The sequence below is a fragment of the Microcaecilia unicolor genome, chromosome 7 (assembly GCF_901765095.1).
Source record: "Microcaecilia unicolor chromosome 7, aMicUni1.1, whole genome shotgun sequence".
NCBI classification, from domain to species: Eukaryota; Metazoa; Chordata; class Amphibia; order Gymnophiona; family Siphonopidae; genus Microcaecilia; species Microcaecilia unicolor.
Window position 1 is genome coordinate 279,134,488 of NC_044037.1, and position 24,918 is coordinate 279,159,405.

The 24,918-nt window shown below is 43.2% G+C and overlaps 1 protein-coding gene across 1 annotated transcript in view; it reads left to right on the forward strand.

Moving 5' to 3' along the window:
• Positions 1–24,918, forward strand: part of ITGB5 (integrin subunit beta 5) — a 210,964-nt gene that overhangs the window by 48,356 nt on the left and 137,690 nt on the right. The window contains exon 4 of the mRNA XM_030209136.1: positions 17,708–17,957. Coding sequence (XP_030064996.1) covers positions 17,708–17,957 — 250 coding nt within the window. The remainder of the gene's footprint in view (positions 1–17,707; positions 17,958–24,918) is intronic.

The window sequence follows — 24,918 nt, forward strand, 5'->3', positions numbered from 1 at the left end:
AGAGACCAGCAAAGGTAGCATTGGAGACCTTATGGTCGGCAATGGAATCCCTGCACAAGGTTTGTCTTACTTTTATCTCCAATAGAAAGTCGAATACCTCAATGATAGAATCGCTTCAATCTCGACTAGTCCGTCAGGAGTCAAATATGAAAAATTATGAAACATCTTTATCCCCAGTTAAAGAGGTGGAATGTAAATTATTACAGAATGCTGGTGCTGTTCATCGTAAGCTGGAGAACTTAGAAAATGGAGCTAGATGATTGAATTTGAGAATATTAAACTTTCCTTCTATTAAATATAGCACCTCAAGGGACTTATTTCACAAATTCTTAAAAGAAGTTCTTCAATATCCTGAGAATGGGCTTCCCCCAATACGAAAACTTTATTATTTGCCATCTTCACTAGCTCGAGAAGCTAGGTTGGAAGGCCAAGCCGGGGTGAATTTGTCATCTGATAGTCTGGATGTCTCAGCGCTTTTAGAGAGATCGCAAGATTAGGTGGACTTTCGGGCCACCTTGCTGGTCTCCTTTGTATTTTCTCAAGATAAAGAGGTTTGGTAAGAGTTTATCTGAGACAATCGGTTCCAGTTCTCTTTATGGGAGAAAAGATTCAGATATTTCCGGATGTCTCCAGATCGACACAGGAAAGAAGGAAGAAATTTCTATCTAAGCGACAGGAAGCTTTGACTTTGGGTGCTAAATTTCAGTTAAGGTTTCCATGTAAATGTGTTCTTCAGTTAGATAATACTACCTTTCATTTTTTTGAACCTTTGCAACTTCGATCTTTTTTGAATGCAAGAGTTCCTAAAATTGACTTATAATGTGGACTCATAGAAAGTAATGATTCAGTTGAAATGATCTTTTGTGCACTATTTTCTTTTATTCTTTCCTGTTTCCTCTTCCTCCTCTCAGGCAGTAGCGTACCAAAGGGGGGGGGGGGGGCGGTCCGCCCCTGGTGCACGCCGCTGGGGGGGGGTGCCGCGCGCCTGTTGGCCGAGTCCGCTCGTTCCTTCCCTGCTGCTCCCTCTGCGTGGAACAGGTTACTTCCTGTTCCGAGGCAGAGGGAGCAGCAGGGAACGAGCGGACTCGGAGACGACAGGCGCGCGGCACCCCCAGCAGGTAAAAATGCACCCGGGGGGAGGGTGTAATTTCGCCGGGGGGGGGGGGGGGACGCATCGGCAATCCGCCCCGGGTGTCAGGCAGCCTAGGAACGCCACTGCTCTCAGGAATGGTGTCTATCAGTCTCCCCCCTGATTGTGGACTACAGCCAATAAATATTATTGTAGAAGAGGGAAACAGTGAAGGCTAGGCTGTCAGCTCACTCACTCTCACTCAAGCACCACTCACTGTCACTCATAGACCCACCCTCAACCACGCCCCTTCCGGACATAATTTGCGACCCCAACGTTCTAAATGAAGCCTACAAACTGGAAGTGTGAGGCGCCAGAGATATTCTTTTTGCCCATGGCTCAAAACCAGAACTTTGAGGCGTCCTGTGCCCCGCCCTCGCATGAAAACGTGATGACAATGAGGGTGGAGCACAGTCCACGAGCACACGCGATGTCCCCCTGCCCCTCGGTGGCCAGGGTTCAGACGGACCTGCATCACACAGCACGCAGGGGGTTTCGGGGCCAGATGGGTCGCTGGGCGGCGGGGCCAGGTGGGTTGCTGACCACGAGATAGCTGGGTCGCTGACAATGCGTGCGGATGGGGTGCCGGGGCTGGAAACGCAATCTCCCGGTGCCTGCACGGGGGTTGGGGGACAGCTGGCTCGCTGACGATGTGTGCGGATGGGTGGGGAGTTTGCACGCACTGCACACCAAAACCGGGGGTTGGGGGGCGTGGGGGACAGCTGGGTCGCTGACGATGGGTGGCGATGGCTGGGGAGGCTGCACGCGCCGGGAAACATGAGCGTCGCTCCACACCACAACCTTGCTAGCGCCCGTTTCATCTCTCCCAGAAATGGGCCTTTTTTACTAGTTTTCAATAATAAACACGATAATAAACCGGGGGTTGGGGGACAGCTGGGTCGCTGACGATGGGTGGCGATGGCTGGGGAGGCTGCACGCGCCGGGAGACATGAGCGTCGCTCCACACCACAACCTTGCTAGCGCCCGTTTCATCTCTCCCAGAAATGGGCCTTTTTTACTAGTTTTCAATAATAAACACAATTATCAATTATTGATCAAAGAAATGTGTGTATGTGTGAGAAAGGTGCTCAGTGATCATCGGTGGTCACAGCTAATATGCTATTAAGGCTGTTAACCCCTCATTTAATCATTGCACCAGTCTTGATTTCAATATTATAAAATGTTGAAGTGAAATCTACTTACCTGATTGAGATAAGTAGATTTCACTTCAACATTTTACATATTTCTTTGATCAATAATTGATAAATGCAAGATTGTGTTTATTATTGAAAATTAGTCTCTTCATTTTGTATTTAAATATTCATTCATAGGAAGAGACAATTAGATTTATATTCCTCATTTATTATTAATATGTGGTATATCACACTAATTAATGTCATAATCGTTTTTGAATAATTTACTACTGAGTTATATACTTCAGATAGTAAATTGGGGGCAGAATTTGTCACGCAGTAAATGTATAGGATGCATGAAAGCCCAGAATGGCATTCTGCAGTGCAGCTTTTCTTCCCTGGGAATGTGTGGGTAGCTGAGACACGCAACTGGTGAGCCTGCAGAAACAAAACATAGATTCCCACACTCTTAAGAATGCAGTGATGTCACGCAGTTGTTCTTTTCAATTAGATCCATTGTCCAGGGTAGATTGGTTGTTTATAGAGAGCTGGGATGGAAAAATAGTTTCGTTTGTAGCTGGTGTGTGTTTACTGTAGCTTGTCAACCCTGGGTTTCCCAATGAGTCTGTCTGCAGAGATGTTAGCCGTCTCTAATGCATTGTGATGATCTAAATAGAAACATAGAAACATGACGGCAGATAAAGGCCATATGACCCATCCAGTCTGCCCATCCTCTGTAACCCCTAATTCTTCCTGTTCCTAAGCGATCCCACATGCTGATCCCATGCCTTTTTAAATTCTGAAACAGTCCTCGACTCCACCACCTCCACCGGGAGGCCATTCCACGCCTCCACCACCTTTTCTGTGAAATAATACTTCCTTAGGTTACTCCTAAGCCTATTCCCTCTTATCTTTGTCATATGCCCCTTCATTCCAGAGCGCTCCTTCATTTGAAAAAGGCTCTCTTCCTGTACATAAATGCCCTTGAGATATTTAAACGTTTCTATCATGTCTCCTCTCTCCCTCCTCTCTTCCAGCGTATACATGTTGAGGTTCATAAGCCTGTCCCTATAATTTTTGCATTCAAGACCACTTACTAATTTCGTAGCCGCTCTCTGGACCGACTCCATCCTGTTTATATCTTTCCATAGGTGCGGTCTCCAGAACTGCACGCACTACTCCAAATGAGGCCTCACTAGAGACTTATACAACGGCACTATCACCTCCTTTTTCCTGCTGGTCATGCCTCTCTTTATGCACCCAAGCTTTTCTTGACTCTTGCCTGAAGGACACTTACAGATAAGACTTGTTCTGGCTTTATTTCTGGCTATCACTACCCAGTGCCGTAGCGAGGGTGCCTGACACCCGGGGCGGGTCGCCGCTGCGCACCCCCCCCCCCCCCGGGTGCAGGGCACGACGCACCCCCCCTCCGGAGCGCACCCCCCCGAAACACACCCTACCTTGCAGCGGGGGGCAGGCGGGAGGGCCGATCCGCCCCCCAGTGCACGTCACTGGGAGCTGCGTCGGCTCTGCTGCTTCCCTGCTTTCTCTGCCCCGGAACAGGAAGTAACTTGTTCCGGGGCAGAAAGAGCAGAGAACCAGCGAGCCGACACCCCCCCAGCGTGTGCACCCGGGGTGGACCGCCCCACCACCCCCCACCCTTCCTACGCCACTGTCACTACCTTAGAGCTGTGGTTTTGGGCATCTCTCCTCTCAGTCCTTGTATGTCCTTGTCACTGCATTTATATGTTTAAAAAAAAAAACAAACCTGTTTTATCTACTCTGCTAATATTGTGATTTGCTTGCTGTGTTCTAACTGGTTTATTGATATCTGTTAATCTGAGAACTAGATTTAAAAACTGCCAGAAAGTATTAGATCTCTTTTCCTTTCTAAAAGTGTGCTGGGCCCTCCCCCTCCCCCACCTGTTTTTTGTTTTTTTGTAAGAGAATTTGTAAGCTTTGGTGTGGCTAAAGCTTCTGTTGAGTTAGCTGCAGGCAACCCCACCGGGTCTTTTCTTGACTCCTGCCTGAAGGACACTCACAGATAAGACTTGTTCTGGCTTTATTTCTGGCTATCCCTATCTTAGAGCTCTGGTTTTGGGCAATTCTGGTGCATTTCTTAACCTTGTCTTCCCCTAATCCCAACCAGTTTAAGGGACTTAATACAGTTCTAGAGATAGGTTTTACAGCAAACACATTCCACAGGTTTTAGGTTTAATGTAACCCGGTGGGTTATATTTATTTTTTTATTTTTACCTGGGGTCCAGGGGAAGCTCTGAGCTCCCAGAGATTGTTGGTGGCCAGTGCTCTGACTCCAGAAGCGGTTCTGGACTTCCTGCACGGAGCTGCGCTGTCTGCGGCTTGCCCCAATGCTCTGAGTGTTGGATTTGTTTTTTGAGTGAACATTTCTAGTTTTATAAGAGTTTTGACAGATTTATGATAAAAGTCTGTAAATATATTTAAATGTGTGTTTAAACATATAAAAAATACACTGTATGTATAGTTTGATGGCACCAATGATTGTAAGATATTTTATGCAAGTGGATTAATCCCAGTTAAGCCACTAGGAAAACTGGTCTCCAAGCTTAAGGTTGGGCTTGCAGTATGTGTGTTCACATGCTGGTGCACTAGAGTGGAAGAGTGCATGAGTTTGGAGAGACCAAGTTGCTGTGAGCAGTGTGACTACAAGATCCAATGAACCTTAAATAGTTTCTCTGTTCTTGTACTGAGTTCCCTTCCTTAGTTAGGGAACTCAGTACAAGAACAGAGAAACTATTTAAGGTTATACAATTATTATTTATTTTGTTAGTTAGCAAGCCACAGTTATCCCTAAATCCCAGCTAGTGCTGTTCCTGCTGCTAGTCAGGAAGGAAGGTTTTTTTGTTGATTTCATTTAAAGGGTGAGGCAGTAGGTTCCTGTACTGAAAGAGAAGATCCTGAGCTCCAACATACAAGAGGGAAGAACAAAGAATCTCAAAGAAGGGCCAAAGATAAGTCTTCACTCCTATGCAAAAAGGACACTGAAAGGTCACAGTTTAATCTGACTTACCTGTTGTAGAGACTGAATCTGGGTGTTCACACCTAAAAGACAAAGTAATTCAAAATAATTGATTCTTGAGACACACAATATAAAGGAAATTTATAAATTGAGAGAGAACAAATACGATACTTTGGTTAATACTTATCTGTTGGTTTCACTGTTGTTGTTCTACTGCCGTATCTGTTAGAAAATATTAAGTTATTAGTTTATGTATAGATGTATTTTTATATTACAAAAGAACCTAATGTGTTAAGAACATCACTTTTTCCATACCCCAAATTGGGTTTAAATAAACCACTAGTAACTTGTACTTACCATCTGTCTGGTTACTGGGTCCTAAAATCCTTTTAGTTTTCTTTCCCCTCCATGGTCTAGGACTTCGGAGGCGAGGTTAGTTTAATTGTCTCCGAGCTCAGAGGTGAACTGCAGGCTTGAGGTATTCGGCCAAGGGTAATAGTAGAGCTTGCAGGGCTGCCTGGATGTCTCAACGCCACCTGAAATTAAATATGACCAAAACCGAGCTTCTCATTTCCCCCCCAAACCCACCTCCCCGCTCCCCCCATTTTCTATTTCTGTTGATGGCTCTCTCATTCTCCCTGTCTCCTCAGCTCGAAACCTTGGGGTCATCTTTGACTCTTCTCTCTCCTTCTCTGCTCATATCCAGTAGATTGCCAAGACCTGTCGTTCCTTTCTTTACAACATCCGTAAAATCCGCCCCTTTCTTTCCGAGCACTCTACCAAAACCCTCATCCACACCCTTGTCGCCTCTCATTTAGACTACTGCAATCTGCTTCTTGCTGGCCTCCCACTTAGTCACCTCTCCCCTCTCCAGTCGGTTCAAAACTGCTGCCCGTCTCGTCTTCCGCCAGGGTCGCTTTACTCATACTACCCCTCTCCTCAAGACCCTTCACTGGCTCCCTATCCGTTTTCGCATCCTGTTCAAACTTCTTCTACTAACCTATAAATGTACTCACTCTGCTGCTCCCCAGTATCTCTCCACACTTGTCCTTCCCTACACCCCTTCCCGTGCACTCTGCTCCATGGATAAATCCTTCTTATCTGTTCCCTTCTCCACTACTGCCAACTCCAGACTTCGCGCCTTCTGTCTCGCTGCACCCTACGCCTGGAATAAACTTCCTGAGCCCCTACGTCTTGCCCCATCCTTGGCCACTTTTAAATCTAGACTGAAAGCCGACCTCTTTAACATTGCTTTTGACTCGTAACCACTTGTAACCACTCGCCTCCACCTACCCTCCTCTCTTCCTTCCCGTTCACATTAATTGATTTGACTTGCTTACTTTATTTATTTTTTGTCTATTAGATTGTAAGCTCTTTGAGCAGGGACTGTCTTTCTTCTATGTTTGTGCAGCGCTGCGTACGCCTTGTAGCGCTATAGAAATGCTAAATAGTAGTAGTAGTAGTAGTAGCCTTCTGAGTTGAGGAAGCTACATTAAGCCCACCCACCCCAAGACTGACACTTCCTATATAGCTTTCCTAAATACACTACTTATCACTAATTAACTCCACCCAAATTACAACTGCTTCTGAAAAGTAAACCGTTCATTAGCACAGTATATCCCCAGCCTTCCCCACACAGTAAATCTTAACAGGTTCTCAGTTCTTACCCTAAAACTACACATTAACTACCTACCCCCTATATCCCATAGAACAGGAGTAGGAGAATAACAGCTAGTTGTGCGACAGGCTACCTATTTTATTATCACAAGTACTACAGCCCCTACATTTGGAACTATGGTAAAGAAACAAAGAACCCCTAAAGCTACTCTTTCAGTACAGCTTCTACCACTGTCAAGACCAAACCCTTGGACCAAGACAAGATTCTGGTTTCATGTGATAAATGTACATACATTGAGTCCCTTGTGAAAGAAGTACAAGAACTAAGAGAAGAAGTGGTAAGGCTAAGAAACCTCTGGGACAACCAGAAATTTGACCCAGAGACGCAGGTCAAAACATTGAGGACTTCCAGCAAAGGGAGAGAAGATCTTGGGCAGACAGAGCACAGCTGGAAGCAGGTCACCAAGTCCCACAAGATCAATCCTCCAACTCCTTCTATTCAGCTAAAGAATCGGTTCACAGCCCTGGAGGTAGAAGAGCTAGAAACATCTAAAAAACAGGAGGAAACAATGACCAAAAATGCCATCACAGCCGGACAATTGGCCCAAAGAAAGAGAAAGGTAGTGGTGGTTGGAAATTCACTTCTAAGGGGTACCGAAGCGCCCATCTGCCGTCTGGATATGTTGTCCAGGGAGGTGTGCGTCTGCCGGGTGCCAAGATTCCCGATGTTGTGGAAAGATTGCCTAGACTCATCAAGCCTACGGACCACGCTCCTATGCTATTCATCCATGTTGGCACAAATGATACAGAACGTATCGTATGAGACTTCGTGGCTTTGGGTCAGAGGGTGAAACATCTAGGTGCACGGGCGGAGTTCTTATCGATTCTCCCTATGGAAGGTAAAGGTCGAATGAGAGAAGCTCGCATCTTGGAGATAAATGCGTGGCTGCATGGTTGGTGCCGACGAGAGTGCTTTGATTTCACAGACCATGGGATGATTTTCCAAGAGGCACTGAGCGGTGATGGTGGCCATCTGTCAGGGAAGGGAAGAAGTGTCTTCAGCAACAGGCTGGCTAAAGTACTAAAGAGGGCTTTAAACTAAAATTGATGGGGATGGGTATAAAAGGCCACAAAGCCATAATTAACCCCAAGGAAGGTAGGACATCTAAATCTAGGAGCCCATTGCCTCATTTCTAGTGACATCGTCACTGCCAGTTGTTATTGACAGGACAGAACAAAAGCCCCATCATACAGCAGATTCCAAAGAGCTCAGCTTAGAAATACGCTGACAATTAGATCTCAATTGGAAGCTGCCCTACCATTGGGAGGGAGGGAGTGTTTGCAGCTAGTTGACCTTAAATCAAATTTTGGATCAATGTCCCTTGTACTCAGGTAATAAGCGGGATTTTAGATCATAAAAGTGGACGGGACTCATACACATGTAACCTATAGAATATACATAAGTAATGCGCGCATTTCTGGCATTTAGGTGCGGGTGTGAGCAGTTACATCAGCTCTGTGGCTGGAATCAGTGCTCACTCCTAAATTATAGGCACATATTTCACCTGTTACACGAGTATTCTATAAAGGAAAGTAGGCACTTAGGTGTCCTCTAGGCACCTAAATACTGTACTAGAATTACCCCCGTTGGACCCTCTAATCAGCAAATGAGACATGTTTGTTTATCACAAATAGAATATTCTCTTGTCTGGCACCAAACCTTAGGAACTCCTGGGACTATAAGGGTGGGAGTTTCCGTCAGTGCCACCACTGACTATATAAACGGCTCTAGGTGTTGGCCCCTATTGGCTGTTTCTTCCTGCCTCTTTGTATTTCCAGCTCAGTCTTGCACCATGAGCCTTCGTTCCCAAATATCCAGGGATTTCCCCCCATATTTTAGGTGCACCATCGCCTGCCTCCATCTGTCCCATGATAGCCAGGGTTTAGCCTTCTGATAGAAGGGGAAAGTCTCTATTTAGATCTACCTTCTAGTATAATGTTCATTTTTAGAAGAATCTTCTTTCTGGCATCCTTCAGTTAACTTTTAATGACTTTTTGACTCAGACGTATGCTCAGTTAGAAGAGTTGTTTATTTGTTTTAGATAATATTATGTTGTAACCAACATATCATATGAGTCTAGATGGAGAAATAGGGGGGATTAATGTAAACCTAAGCCAAAAATAATAGACTGCTATGACATGTTCTGGCAGGGCCGGTGATAGTGTGCAGTAGATCTTATCAATAAGTCTGTCCAGAGAGAGACACCAAACCTTGAGCATAAAATTGAAAAGATTGCAACTTTGTCTTCATGTTTTGCTGCTAATGTTTGTCCTTCTGTAGCATTTTCTACTGCATGGTAATGTGGCTGAATTCTTGCCAGGTGCCCAAAGACGATAGCTAAGGAGAGATTTCTACAGATCACCTCACCAAACAATAGAGCCAGACAAGATGAAGCTTGCTTCGCTTTGCAGCTTTTTTTGTCGTGGTTCTTAAAGCAGGAGGAAATATGAGAGACCTGTGATTAGTTCTTTATTTCAGAAGGTCAATCATATGTATGTGGCCTAACAGTGATGGAGAAGAATGCATTCTTGCTCTTCATTTGGCGTAATGTAGCTGGAATGGGGAGATTTCAGCTCGAGAGCGGTGAATAATATTCAAGTCAATGAACCTCCTGTTTTGTGCCGAGACAAAAAGTCTCACGGAAGGATGCGCGTGGCCAGGAAGACATTGTGGTCTTATCGAAGGTTAAAACCTGTTGTGGATTGGTTTTAACAAAACGAGAGGAAAAGTTCTTATCTTGTGCCACCTGTCAGGTCGGTGCAAATTTATTGCCGTAGGTAGGTGCAATTTGTAACTGAAGTGTTCACTGTTCAGTAAAACACTTTATCAAGAACATTCTTTCCTGAAGTATTTCACCTCCATGATTATAAAGTCCATTTATCGTCTGTAATAAGGGTTAGATGGCTATCAGCTTCAGCTGTACCTTTGAAATCCGAGGCATTTTTGCAGTGCTTTCTCAACAACCACACCAGGAATTCTGCCTGAAAAGTGTATCAGCTTCAAAAGAGCTGTGACTCGTCTCAAGCAGGGCTGTGTTGTCGGTACACCAAACTTTCGACTTCAGCTTCTCTATTTTTCTACTGTCTGACTCCAGCTCCAACTCCGACTCTGACTCCTACTGATATTAGGATTTACATTTTTTGTTGTGGATTTATTTCCAGTGCTAGATGTACCGCAAAATTCCCGTCCATGGCAACTACGCAGTTCACAACATACTAAAACAGAGAGGCGAAAAAGGGGCTGAGAAATTTGCGATGGGAGAGACTGAAGGCCTCACGAAAGAGGAAGACTTTGAGGAGAGCTTTAAATGGTGCAAGGGAGGATTCTTGGCGGAGGAGGGAGGGAAGGAATTCAACCATTTGAATTTGGATTTGACACTAAGCTTGTCCCACTGCGGCGCCTACGTCTTGGTTCCTAGTTATAGAACTGCCCTGGGTGACTTTTATTGCCACCCCTTCACTACCGACACGGTGCATATTTTTCCATGGAACAAGCGTTGGTGTTCTAAGGGCTGGAGGTTGGCTGGTGCCAGGGTAGAGTTGTGAGATATGGGCATATGCAATACAGGCCAGTATTCAAAAGCATTTTATTTAGTTGGTGGCAGTGGACTTAACTAGCTCTGAGTGAAACTTGTTTGAAGCCTTAATCAGCACCAGCCCCATACTGACCTGCAGGGGGTAAGAGGCAGCTTTGGCTTCTTTCAAAACTTGTTCAGTGTCATTCTGTAGTTGACTTGCAGATGTCTCGATGAGTGATACCTCCCTCTCATTCCTGCTCCCTGGGGCTGTGAACCTCTCTCCCAGAGTGTCTCATTTCTTCTTTGATTGATAGGTCATTATGATCCAGGTGTTTATATAGCCAGGTGCAGATAAGCAGAAATGAGAAAACTATGTAACTATACATATGTATAAATATACAATAGTATTGCAGGCTTGTGGTATAAAAATAATTTGAAATAAAATAAGAATATAAATACAGTATTCTTAAAGTGGTCCCTCTTTATTAAAGCTGAGCTGGGAGTCAGATTTGGAACTGTATACCAAATATTGTACAAAAAAATATTTTAATGCACAAAATTTTCCAGTGGTGAGTTGCAGTAAATAAATAAGTAAATGCAAAGACCAGGGGCCATGCCAAAATGGCTGCTGAGCAGCTGCATCTATGCTGAGCTCCTGAAGGTAGAGAAAGAGAAGGCCCGTAACAAAGGATCCTCATTCCGGCCTGTGCTCCATGGACCTCAAGACTTGTGTGGTCAACAATTTCCCACTAAGTAGGTGTCTCTCTTTCACTGGAAGAGAATTTACCTGGGCTTTTGGAGCGAAAAGTGGGTGTCTCTATCTGCAGCGAGATTGAAGCCTCAGTTAATCTAGAGTCTCAAACTGCCAAGCCATGACCTGAATCTGTCACTGCTGTGCAAACACTTGAGGCAAGTGCCTTTTCCGATGAGGTTGATCAACTAACTGACTGTGGGACTTGGAGCATTAATGGATTCACCTGTCCCAGTGATGAGTTAGAAGGCACTTTCACTGATGTTCCTAGAAACTCATTGATGGTGTCTGGGGAAGAGCCCCATGAGCTTGCTCAGGGAGGAGTCAGCAGCCTTAAGTACACCTGTCCCTGTAAGCACTTTGTCCAGTAAACCAGGGATTGTGAATTTGGATTTTTTTATGGGTTGATGTAGTAGGCCTGAAAGCCTCTGTTATGAAAAAATGGACAGTGCTGCAATGCAAGTCCAAGTGGGGAGTGCTGGAAACAACCTGTGGAGGTGATTCTACCCAGAATAGTGTGACTCAACAGATAGTTGAACTTAAAGCTTGTGATTCAAGTGTTGTTAAAGATCTGGCTGGGGTGCTCCAATGTTTGGAAGTTTTTGAGAATTACTCTAAGAGGCTGAATGTAAGATCTGTTAATTTTCCAGAGTCATTGTTTGTGCCCTCTTTGGATATGCTGCAACCTTTTTTCAGACACATTTTGAAGATTCCTGCGGGAGTCAGTGCTTTCTATTACCAAGGTGATTTATGTTCCAACTAATGAACCAGTTGAGGGGCGGGGCCAGAGCAGTGAAAGAGAATGTTCAATATCGAAAGACAAGTCTCGGCCTTGCTTGAGGACTCCAATTGTGAGATTTATGAGAGAGGAACCTTATTTGTGACTTACGCACTGGAGCAAAAGATTTGGACACTGAAATTGTTCTTAGGTTTCATCTTTTTGGGGTGTCGTATTTCTGTTTTTCCTGCCATGTCAAGTAAGGCATAAGGCCTTTGTGGAATTGAGGCAAAGGGCAGTTTCTAGTGGAGCCTTTTTCTTCCTCCACTATCCTTGTTTATGTGTGATAAAGCTTTCAAATTTTAAATACATTTTTATGATCCCTACATGTGAAGAATTTCCTTGATAATAAATTTCCTTTAAGTCCTGATGGTTCTCAAGGAGCATAGTAGTGGAGATTATAGCTGTGATGAATCCTCCTGTATGCTGCTCTGTTTTCTTCTTTTCATTTATTTCTGGGTTTTTAACTGTCATTAGCCCAAATTTCAGTGGACCGTCTCCCTATTTTTTGAGGTCTTGCATTTATTTAGTCCAACTTAGTTTATATTTGTTTCTTTATATTTAATTTCATGTTAATAGTAATGGATGTTGCATAAGTACATAAGTAATGCCATACTGGGAAAAGACCAAAGGTCCATTGAGCCCAGCATCCTGTCCCCGACAGCAGCCAATCCATGTCAAAGGCACCTGGCAAGCTACCTAAACGTACAAACATTTTATACATGTTATTCCCGAAATTGTGAATTTTTCCTAAGTCCATTTAGTAGTGGTCTATGGACGTGTCCTTTAGGAAACCATCCAACCCCTTTTTAAACTCTGCCAAGCTAACCGCTAAGGTTGTGAGGTGGGAAGAGGGAAGGGGTTTGGCTCAAATCAGAGCGGGGCAGGAGTAAGGGAAGTCTGCATGGACCTTCTCACTGTGCCTGCTAACCATGTTTCACCTCCTTTGCACCCTCATTTACTTACCTTCCCAACTGGTGTTGGCTTCAAGCTTTCCTTTGGCAGCTGGTAACAGGAACTCCATCATCTGCCCAAGCTTCCGTCATGCCATAGGAATCTGATCTTTGGCAGCTCCACAAGCTGCCCCCTCACTGTAGAATCTGCAACTATTTGTAAAACTCATGTGTCCATAGGTATCGGAATGCTGGGGGGGGGGGCATAGGTACCATGGCACCCCCCAAATTTTTGTTCCTTCCCTCCCTTCTCCATAAGGTGTTTATTTCCCTACCTCCCTCCCCTGGGGTGACGACAGTCCAATTGGCATAACAGCAGAAGCATCGCAGGTGGCCGGCATGGGGCCATGAGCATCCATACACACTCAAGCTTGTTGGCCTCTGTATCCCCCCCCCCCCCCCCCCACACACACACACAAAGGAAGTTTGGAGGGGGTGGAAGCCATCACAATGCTTCTTCTGGGGAGGGAGGAAAGGAAATAAACACCTCACAGGGCAAGGGAAGGTGGGAGGAAGGAGAGAGATGCTGGAAGGGGGGGAAGGAAGGAGAAGGATGCTGGAGACCACTGTAGAGAGGGGGTTGAGAGGTAGGGACGGTGAAAGATGCTCACACTATGGAGGAGCTCTATGGGGTGGTAGAGAAGGCGAGATGCTGGGGCTGGGGGTGGAGCTGAGTTGGAACTGGGGCAGGTTTTGGGCCCCCAAACAAAAAGGCATTTCACTACCCCTGTATGTGTCTGTACTTCCTGGTTACTGTTCTCATGAGATCAGCAGCCAATGCTTGTATTGTCCTAATGTTGTCATAGGTCATTTTAATAATACTTCTAGTGCTTTAATGTCATAGGTCATTAAGGATCCAAGCTTGCCCTGGTAGAAAATCACCATGGAAATTTCTTATTATAATAACCAGGATTTATCATTAAGGAGTTTGTGAGACAGAGTAGATACTAGAGTATTAGCACTAGAACATGTCACACTGTTAATACTGTATTATTGCTACATCAATATATCTGTTTATATATATTTATAGATAATTGTTTTTACTTGGGGGAAGAGATGAGAGTCAGTAAAAATTATGCACAAATTAAGAAAACCTGTGCAAACCCAGGGCCCTGTTTACTGAGGTGCGCTAGCATTTTTAGCGCATGCTAATGCTAGAGACACCCATAGGAATATTTGGGTGTCTCTAGCATTAGCATGCTATATTTTAGCGCATGCTAAAAATGTTAGCATAACTACAGCACAGCTTAGTAAACAGGGCCCCTAAACTAGTCAAAACTATGTGCAAAGTGCTCCAGATTGTCAATCACAGGATCCAATATCTCCATCGTCTACTGTGTGTGGGTTTGGTGACAGGAAAAACTGTTGCAGCATGGAACCCTGATCCTTGATGCATAGTAACATAGTAGATGACGGCAGAAAAAGACCTGCACGGTCCATCCAGTCTGCCCAACAAGATAACTCATGTGCTACTTTTTGTGTATACCTTACCTTGATTTGTATCTGTCTTTTTCAGGGCACAGACCGTATAAGTCTGCCCGGCACTAGCCCCGCCTCCCAACCACCAGCCCCTTGATTTGTATCTGTCTTTTTCAGGGCACAGACCGTATAAGTCTGCCCAGCACTAACCCTGCCTCCCAACCACCAGCCCCGCCTCTGCCATCCAATCTCCGCTAAGCTCCTGAGGATCCCTTCCTTCCGAGCAGGATTCCTTTATGTTTATCCCACGCATGTTTGAATTCCGTTACCGTTTTCATCTCCACCACCTCCCGCGGGAGGGCATTCCAAGCATCCACCACTCTCTCCGTGAAAAAATACTTCCTGACATTTTTCTTGAGTCTGCCGCCCTTCAATCTCATTTCATGTCCTCTAGTTCTACCGCCTTCCCATCTCCGGAAAAGGTTCGTTTGCGGATTAATACCTTTCAAATATTTGAACGTCGGTATCATATCACCCCTGTTTCTCCTTTCCTCCAGGGTATACATGTTCAGGTCCGCAAGTCTCTCCTCATACGTCTTGTAACGCAGTAGTACATACGGTAGATATGGAGACAGTTCCAGAGTAAGGATTTATACATGCTCCTTAGAGGCTTTGGAACAAAGTTTGGATATTTAGGATTAGATTCTATAAATGGCACATTTAAGTGCTGGGTGCAATTCTGTAAAAGATCTGCGTCCTTTGTAGAATACTGCTGAGCGCATAAACAAGGCCTGACTTTAGTCACCGGGAATGCTTCAAGTCTGTTCGGTAACAATGCACGTAAATTCTGGGAATGTCCCTACAACGCCCCCAAAACACCCCTGTCTACGCCCCCTTGTAATTATGCGCTTTAGGAGTTCTTCGCACACAAGGTTATAGAATACGATGTGGGCATAACTCCCAGTTAACTCCAATAATTGATTGTTATCAGCCAATTATGTTAATCAAATAAGCTGCGTGCACAAATCAGCGATAAGCGTTGATTTGCGCACACAAATTTAGTCGCTATATATAGAATCCAGGGCTTATTGTATACAAGGCACATAAGAACAAGATTTTATGCAGCACTCTAGCTTCGACACAGAAAAGTTGCATTTCATGTTAGGTGTTTTGCCTCTGCTAATTTGAAGTTCAGCAGTTGTGCTTAATGGGGGATTTTTGATGGGCTACAGCAAAGAAAGGGTATAATACCTTCATGTGAAACTTATAACATATGGTGATGGGCAACCAAGCAAAAAAAGCTTTTTGAAAGAAATTATTGGACATCTTGTGTCCAGTGATTGACACTCTGGAGCATTTTTGCCTGTAGTCTTGAGCTCCAAGTCTGACGATGTCTTTCTTCTCTTCGCAGTGAGAGTTTTGTCATTATAGGACTGTATTTTCTCACTGAGGGTTATTTGTTGTGTGTTTGAAGTTCAAAACCTAAACTAAAGCATGAACTGAAGTGCACAGGAGTCAGCAGTATGGACAATTTTCCATATCCAGCACAGTACCAAAAACCAGTGGTTCTCAGCCCCAGTCTTTGAGCCCCATCAGCCAGTCTGGGTTACAGGTTGGAAAGACAAAAAAGCAGATCAGTATAAAAATATTTTTTCAAATGACAACCAAATATTCAAATCAGCCCGACACTGGCCATGTTTCGCCCGACTGGGCTGCGTCAGGGGCTATAAAACAAATAAAATGACATTTAAAATACACAATTAAAAATGTATATGGACTGACAAAATATTTAAAAACTATTTTAAGACATATTATATAACTAAAAAACAATATATTGATACCCATGTAAATAGAAATATGAAAATAGATGATATACATACTCAATAACAACAGAAATGGCATTATTATACATAGAGACTACATAATACATAGTAACATAGTAACATAGTAACATAGTAGATGACGGCAGAAAAAGACCTGCACGGTCCATCTAGTCTGCCCACGATAAACTCATGTGTATACCTTACCTTGATATGTACCTGTCTTTTTCAGGGCACAGACCATATAAGTCTGTGCAGCAGTATTTCCCGCCTCCCAACCACCAGTCCCGCCTCCCATCACCGGCTCCGGCACAGACCCCGTATAAGTCTGCCCTCCCCCATCCTAGCCTCTCAACCACCAACCCCTCTTCCCCCCGCCACCCAATTTCAGCTAAGCTTCTGTGGATCCATATAAATGTACATATTCCACATTGATACATCTACTATAAAAATAATATTAATGAACATTAAAAATAGTATTTTCGTCAATTGTTAATCATCAAAATACTTAGATAAGCATAAATATCATTTATGGACATTAAAGATTATAAACCAAATAAAATGTAAATTATATTGGATTAAAAACAAACAAGACACCCACCTACACAATGTTCTTTAAAAGTCGAGATGACAACTGAAAAATATGTATATAAATAACCATAAATATATTGAATAAAAGGTAAAAATGAAAAAAGAAAAAAGGACAAATTCAAAAAAGATTGAACTTACAAGTCAAAATGCTGAATATGATCCATTTCTTTAATGATCAATGAAATCGGTGCAAGTGCTATATTAGGCGACAAAGCAGAACCGCAGAAAATTACGTATAAAAGTTTTTATAAACAGCACCAAAACATCTGCAACATCAGCAGAGAGTGGCACTTACCTAAATACTCCGCTGGAATGTAACGTGATAAAGGCCCTTCAATCCATGCATTAATATTGCACTACAAACAGGAGAAGCCTCTACGTAAACAGTACAAGCGCAAAGGAGCAGAGGCTGGCCGAAGGACAATCCAACACAGAAGATAGTTCTTTAAAAGATGCTTTATTTGCTGCTTGGACACAAAGGACCCGACACGGTCCGTGTTTCGGCGTCAAAAAAACGCCTGCCTCAGGGGTCACAGTAGTGTTTGGAAAGAAACACCGAGCAACCAAAACAACCACAAGACAATCTGCTTGGGAGATAATGCTGACCAAACAGCATTATCTCCCGAGTGGATTGCCTTGTGGTTGTTTTGGTTGCTCAGTGTCTCTTTCCGAACACTATTGTGACCCCTGTGTCGGGTCCTTTGTGTCCAAGCAGCAAATAAAGCATCTTTTAAAGCACTCTCTTCTGTGTTGGATTGTTCTTCGGCCAGCCTCTATTCCTATGTTCTTGTTAGTATTGCACTAACCAGTTGCCATCTATGTACAATATTCCAGTCCAAGGCATTTGGGAATATCTTCATGCTCCCGCATAGTCAGAAACTGGTTTGTCTTTCTGTCTATTTTCTTGTTAAAATGTTGGGACCTCTTTCCTCTCCTGAAGGTGCTCCGACTTCATTTCGAGTCCAAGTCCGGCAAGTGGAGGACTATCCTGTGGATTTGTACTACTTGATGGATCTTTCCCTCTCCATGAAAGATGATTTGGATAACATTCGAAATCTTGGAACCAAGCTGACTGAAGAAATGAAAAAACTCACCAGCAACTTCCGCCTGGGCTTTGGATCTTTTGTGGACAAGAACATCTCCCCTTTTTCCTACAAGGCACCACGATATCAGGACAATCCTTGTATAGGGTGAGTGAGGATGGATATTGATACTGGTCCAGGGTACATATTACCTGCAGTTAATAATTAGTTGATACTGTGTTTGACTTTTGAGAAGCACAAAGGACACAGCGAAGATGACTCAAGGGTAAGGCTTGAGACGATATGTAAAAGTCCAAATTTATTATGTAGTTCAATGGACATGTTAAATTCAAAAGGAATCTTAATGGTCTAAATGAAAAATACAACTGAATTTTCAACACAACCAAGAAAATGTATAGACATTAAAAAACATAAAAATTGATCAACATAATAATTATTATAACAATTAAAAGTCTGATGTATATAAAGAACACAACATATTGTAAAATTTAATAATATAAACGAGCTAAAAAATGTAATGAGGCAGGCCTTATCCTTGAGTCGTCTTCGCTGTGTCCTTTGTGATTTTGAATTTGCAAAGACTGTATTCTTCTGTATTTACAATGACTTTTGAGAAGACAATGCCAGTGAGTGGTGTCATAAGTGTTATTATGAATGCATGTAGCTATGAAACTATAGAACAACTGAAACTGGGATGTTATTGATCAGGAAACATTACAAAATCTTTCACTATACCCAAATCTTTTAATATTCAGAATTACACTCTGGTACAGCATATTGCAGTGCAATTGAGTGTATTATATGACACTAGGAAAAAATGCCCGTTTCTGAGTGGAATGAAACGGGCGCTAGCAAGGGGCCCCCTCCCTCCGTCCCTCGAAGCTACTTGCGTTGTTCGCTGTGGGCCGTTTCGGCCCTCGAGTGTCAATAGCTCCGCCCTCGACGTCATGACGTTTTGACGCGTCATGACGTTTTGACGCGAGGGCGGTGCAGACACTCCAGGGCACACCGGATATCTCGGGCGCCTCAACTTCCGTGGAGGCTTCAGAACGTTGGGGTTGCCTTTTATATATATAGATATTAGAGCTAATTTTTTAACAATATGCACAGACAAAAACTAAATGTATACATTTCTGAATTTTCAAAGAAAAAGTATACATCTATTCTGCTTTGAAAATTAGCCCTAGAAAAACTGAGTTAAAAATCTACACCTGCTATTGATGAGCATCGTTATCAATGTGGGCTGTCATTAGGACATGTTATTTTACTGTTAACCCCAGTTATTAGAAACTAGGTCTCATTGCATAAAGTGGGACCTGGACTAAAATAGCTTGAGTTGGTGGTAATGGTAGCCCACATTGATAACTGGGTCTCTTAAGGCGCACACATTTTCTGGATAAAATTCCATGCATCAGTTTGCATTATGAAAAGCATGCGTAGGTTTTTTTTTACTGTGGTTTGTTCATTTATATTCAAAATAAAGTTAAAACAATGAAATAAAAATAAAATACAATAGACAAATTCCAGCATACTCAGAATACAAAATAGATCAAATAAAAGCATGCATATACGTGCAAACCCCTGCACCAGCCCCTACCAACAGAACACCTGCTTAACCAGCTGGCAAATATAGATGTAGACAGGCTGAATGCATGTGGAGTGGCCTTTTAGAAAGGATGTACAACTCGGAATCGGGATGTGTCGAGTTCCACTCGTATTTTAGAACAGGATCTGCCAATGAGGGGCACTCAAAACAAACAGGGGGAAATATTTTTTCACTCAAAGAATAGTTAAGCTCTGGAACTCGTTGTCGTAGGATGTGGTAACAGTGGTTAGCACATCTGGGTTTAAAGAAGGTTTGGATAAGTTCCTGGAGGAAAAGTATGTTCTTGAGATGGACATGGGGAAAGCCTTCTTGCCCCAGGATTGGTAGCATGGAATGTTGCTATTCTTTGGGATTCCGGAATCCTGTTACTCTTTGGGGTTCTGGAATGTTGCTACTCTTTGGGATTCCGGAATCTTGTTACTCTTTGGGATTCTGAAATGTTTCTACACTTTGGGTTTCTGCCAGGTACTTGTGACCTGGATTGGCCACTGTTGGAAGCAGGATACTGGGCTAGATGATCATTGAGCGTGACCATATGATGTCACTCCTTGCAGCGCGTTTATAGGCCTCGTCTTGCAGGAAGTCAAATTGCTCTTTTTTTGCCCTGCTGTTTTTACTTTAGCTTGCATCGTTTTCAAGCCCCTGACGCAGCCCTTGTGGGCGAAACACAGTCTGTGTCGGGTGATTATTTTTATAATAAAGCTTTGAATACTACTGATTGATCTGCTCTGTTTGTGTCCACGTTGGATTTTGCGGATTGTCTGCCTTCTTGTTTCAAAACACACATAGAACTTACCCCTTGGCTTAGGCACGTGTATATCCCAGCTTTCTAAAATAGGGATTTATATGTACATGCAATATACATATCTAAATGACAGTTAATGCATGTCCAAGATGAGAACAGGGCTTCTAAAATAAGAACATAACATAGGAACATAAGCTTTGCTATACTGAGACAGACTAAAGGTCCAACAAGCCCACTGTCCTGTTTCCAACAGTGGCCAATCCAGGTCTCAAGTACCTGGTAAGATCCCAAAGAGTAAAACAGATTTTATGCTGCTTATCCTAGAAATAAGCAGTGGATTTCCCCAAGTCCATCTTAATAATGGCTTATGGATTTTTCTTTTAGGAAATTATCCAGACTTTTTTAAAACCCTGGTAAGCTAATTGCTTTTGCCACATTCTCTGGTAACGAATTCCAGAGTTTAATTACCGGCAGGTGATTTTGTAGCAGGCCATTTCTGCATATAATGTACTGCTTACCCATGGCTATTATGGGATTAACATTTTGAGACCATAGTCAGGACTTAACATGGATGAATGAATGCAGTGAGGTAGATTTTCAGCTGCCTAAAATTATATACGTAAGTTCACAATGCATATAAATGTGGCTGCATAAAAAAAGAGGCATTCTAGGGACTGAAGCATTCAGGGGCTGTATAGGGCTTCTGTTCTTAGGTGTTTATATCATCAGGTCAACATTGAACCAGGGTAGTCAGAATTTTTTTTTTTTAAGTTGCTAGAAAAATCAGAATATTTAGTACTGGTATTCAGATTGTGGATGACGCTGAATATCTGAATAGGATGGTCAATGATGGCGCAAAAACAGCGATTCAGCCCACCGCCCTGATACCTCACTGGATAAATTAGGACATCTGGTTCGCTGTCTTAATTGTAGCTAATTATCTAATTAGCTACCCAAATATCACAGCTAACCGGATCACGTGGTTATAATAGTTAATAAAAACATTTGAACTAGAATAACATGTATAGAATATTTGTACGTTTGGGAAGCTTGCTAGGTGCCCTTGGCCTGGATTGGCCGCTGTCGTGGACAGGATGCTGGGCTTGATGGACCCTTGGTCTTTTCCCAGTGTGGCATTACTTATGTACTTATCTACTTATATGTATGTAATATTGCAGCTAATTAGATCACTCCAGGGACAGCAGACTAAGTAGCGCAACTAACTGGATCACTCCCGGGACAGGAAACCGAGTATCGCAGCTAACTGGATCTCTCCCTGGACAGCAAACTAAATATCACAGCTAGCCAGATCACTCCAGGGACAACCCTTGATGCGCCCACAGTCTGTCCTGCTGCTGTTCAGATAGGGGGGCAGTTTTTTTAAAATTGGCACTCTTATGCATAAATTAGATGCCTATCTCCAATGTATAGACATCAGCTCTGGCTGGTATACATGCTTTCACTTAACTTACATGGGACAGGAGGCAATTTTCTGTTGTGGATTATGAATTGGTTATTGTACAGAAAGCAGACGGTAAAGTTAAATGGCCATTTCTCTCAATCAAGGAGGGTGAATAGTGGAGTACCGCAAGGATCTGTACTAGGACCAATGCTATTTATTAAAATTATAAATTATCTGGAAATTGAAATAACAAGTGAAGTGATTACATTTGTAGATGTCACAAAACTATTCAGGGTTGTTAAAACGCACACGTGGACTGTGAACAATTGAAGGAAGACCTTAGGAAATTGGAAGACTGGGCATCCAAATGGCAGATGAAATTTAATGTGGACAAATGCAAAGTGATGCACATTGGGAAGAATAACCCGAATCATATTATTTATTAATTTGATATACCGCCTCTTTTGAGCACAAGTCAAGGCGGTTTACATACAATTGAACAGGTAACTCAGAGAGTTGTAGTAAAGTTTTTGCAAGGCTGGATGGTTATTACAGAAGCTTTGGGTTTTAGATTCTGAAAACTGGCATTTAGACATCCATATTGCATGAACGTCCAAATTTCACTTGTATAAAGCCGGAATATGGATGTCTAATATTGTAGTACATCCGTAGGGCAAGGGGGAGTGGTGTGACATGTTATAGGCAGGACTAGGGAGAGGCCAAAAGATGGATGTCCAGCTCCAATTGCAGAAGGGGAAGGGACAACATCCTTGTTCAAAAAGGTATCAAGAGGTGCTGAAAGCTAAAATTGTGCCACCTACAAAAAAATGTGTAAATTCACATCCAAAAATCTCTCTATATAAAAGGCAACACCAACGTTCTATGAAGCCTCCAGCCGGAAGTGTGAAGGGGGCGAGATATCCGGTACCCTATGAGTGTCTGCCCCGCCCTCTCTGTAACACTGTCAGTGAAGGAAAACAGCAGAGCACGAAATCAAATCCCTGGCTCTGTAACAGTGAAGGACTCAGAGGGGGGAGGGGAGAGAGGCCAGAGGGCAGGGACACACACACTCCCCCATGCACACAGAAGAAAACATTGCTAGCCCCCGTTTCATTTGCATCAGAAACGGGGCTTTTTTACTAGTAATCAATATCATCCAAAAATAATAACTTTATCTCCGATCTAAAAAAGACCTCAACAAACTTCAGCAGACTTAAATCGCAGCTCGACGAGGTGCCCCGTTCCGCCTCTTCATCAGGAGCTGTGTTTGCGAATTCATCCCGTCTGCATACAAATTCTCAAGTGACCAATAGTTGACTCCAGACCACACTGATCTGTAAGTACTTTCTTTGGAGAAATCCCTTCCTAGCAGCTTTTCCAACTGTCGTGGAACGCCAATAAACTCAAGTAGAGCGCAATGACGTCAACTATGGCGGATCCATAGTTTTTAACACCTCATGACACAGGTTTCAGTACCTGGCGTAGTCAAGAAGACCTGATGCAGGTTGTCTGCAGTTTCATTTTTAGCTAGCATTTTGAGTGTTTCATGGTTATGACATAGAAGTTAATTAGTTATCATTTTCTCAGTACCCTTCTGACGTGTGGGAGAGATGTGAAGCCCAAAAGCTCATGTTTCCGTAACCTTGACTAGAGGGTGTTTCTTGCTGAGTCAGCACCTGATTAGGGATTAGGAAATCTGGTTCTGTCAGAATCCTTTAATTAAAGGTCTGAGGTGATTCCTGTCCCTGCACATTCACATGCTGTCTCTCTTCTGACTGTCTCTAATGCGAGAGATGTAGCTGCAGATTTATCATCCCCGTGATGCGGATTTGTATTCATCAAGCTATGCTGTCTTTACTGTAGAGCTGAAATGTGATTTAAGATGGGCTTGCATTCTGCCATGACAAAGTTCTCCCTCAGGCTTAGTGTAATCTTGAATAGGTTTGCGGCAAGGCATTTAGGATTTATGCCAATAGAAACAGTGTTTGCATCAGCAAATGCCTTAATTCTCAATGCCAGCTGAAAGGGGCCCTTCATGTTTAAGCGCGTTTTGATCAAATAAAGAGGTGTTTTGAGGGCCCTGTGAAAGTTATTATTGAGCAGTTAAATGGTGCAAAATAGTAACTTATGTATCAACTAGGTGACTAAAAAAAGTTGCACATGAGGTCAGAGAGATGGTTAACATACAGATAGGTTATGATCATCAGCAAAAACCAGCATGAGAGAGTTGAGCTAATTGAGACGTTAAAACATTAAATAAAATGGGAGAAACAGGAGACCCCTGAGGGTTCCCCACACTCTGGAATCCAGGGAAAAGAAAAATCATTTGCCCTCTTAACCCAGTATGCTCGATTTAAAAACAAACAAAAAGAAAACCCTAAACCAATTGATAACCTCACCACTGATTCCATAAAAATCCAACAGTTGTAAAAGAATATAGTAATCTACCAAATCAAAATGTGGCTGACATGCCAAACTGCATTAGTAAAACCCTACGACCTATACATAATGACAGTTGTATTCTTGTATTAATATTAATTGTCTTGTAATGCTGCTTCTTAATTTGTTGTATAAGCCACGTTGAACCTGAACTTTCTTGGGAAAATGCGGGGTAGAAATAGTAACATAGTAAATGACGGCAGAAAAAGACCTGCATGGTCCATCCAGTCTGCCCAACAAGACAAACTCATATGTGCTACTTTTTGTGTATACCCTACTTTGATTTGTACCTGTTCTCTTCAGGGCACAGACCGTATAAGTCTGCCCAGCACTAGCCCCACCTCCCAACCACCAGCCCCGCCTCCCAACCACCGGCTCTGGCACAGACCGTATAAGTCTGCCCAGCGCTATCCCTGCCTCCCAACCTCCAGTCCCGCCTCCCACCACTGGCTCTGGCACAGACCGTATAAGTCTGCCCAGCACTATCCTCGCCTCCCACCACCGGCTGGCTCTGCCACCCAATCTCGGCTAAGCTCCTTAGGATCCATTCCTTCTGAATAGGATTCCTTATGTTTATCCCATATGTCATAATAAAGAAAAAATAAATAAAATTTCTAAGTATGCTGATCCACAGTATTCCCAATCTCCACCAGCCACAGTTATCTCCAAAGCTACCCCCGAATGTGAGTTTCCTGTTCTCTTCCCGTGTTGGTATGACAGCCTCAGAAGCAAATGGGACTCTTGAAGCCATCCTCAGCTCCAGTATTTTTTATATCACACAAAGCATTGTGGACATTAGTTAAACAGCGTGAAGCTATTAGTCAAATGTCAAATCTGTGTTGGTCATGTAACAAAGATATCGGTTCATTGGAACATATCTGTTTTTCATGTCCTGATATATAACATTTTTGGAAAG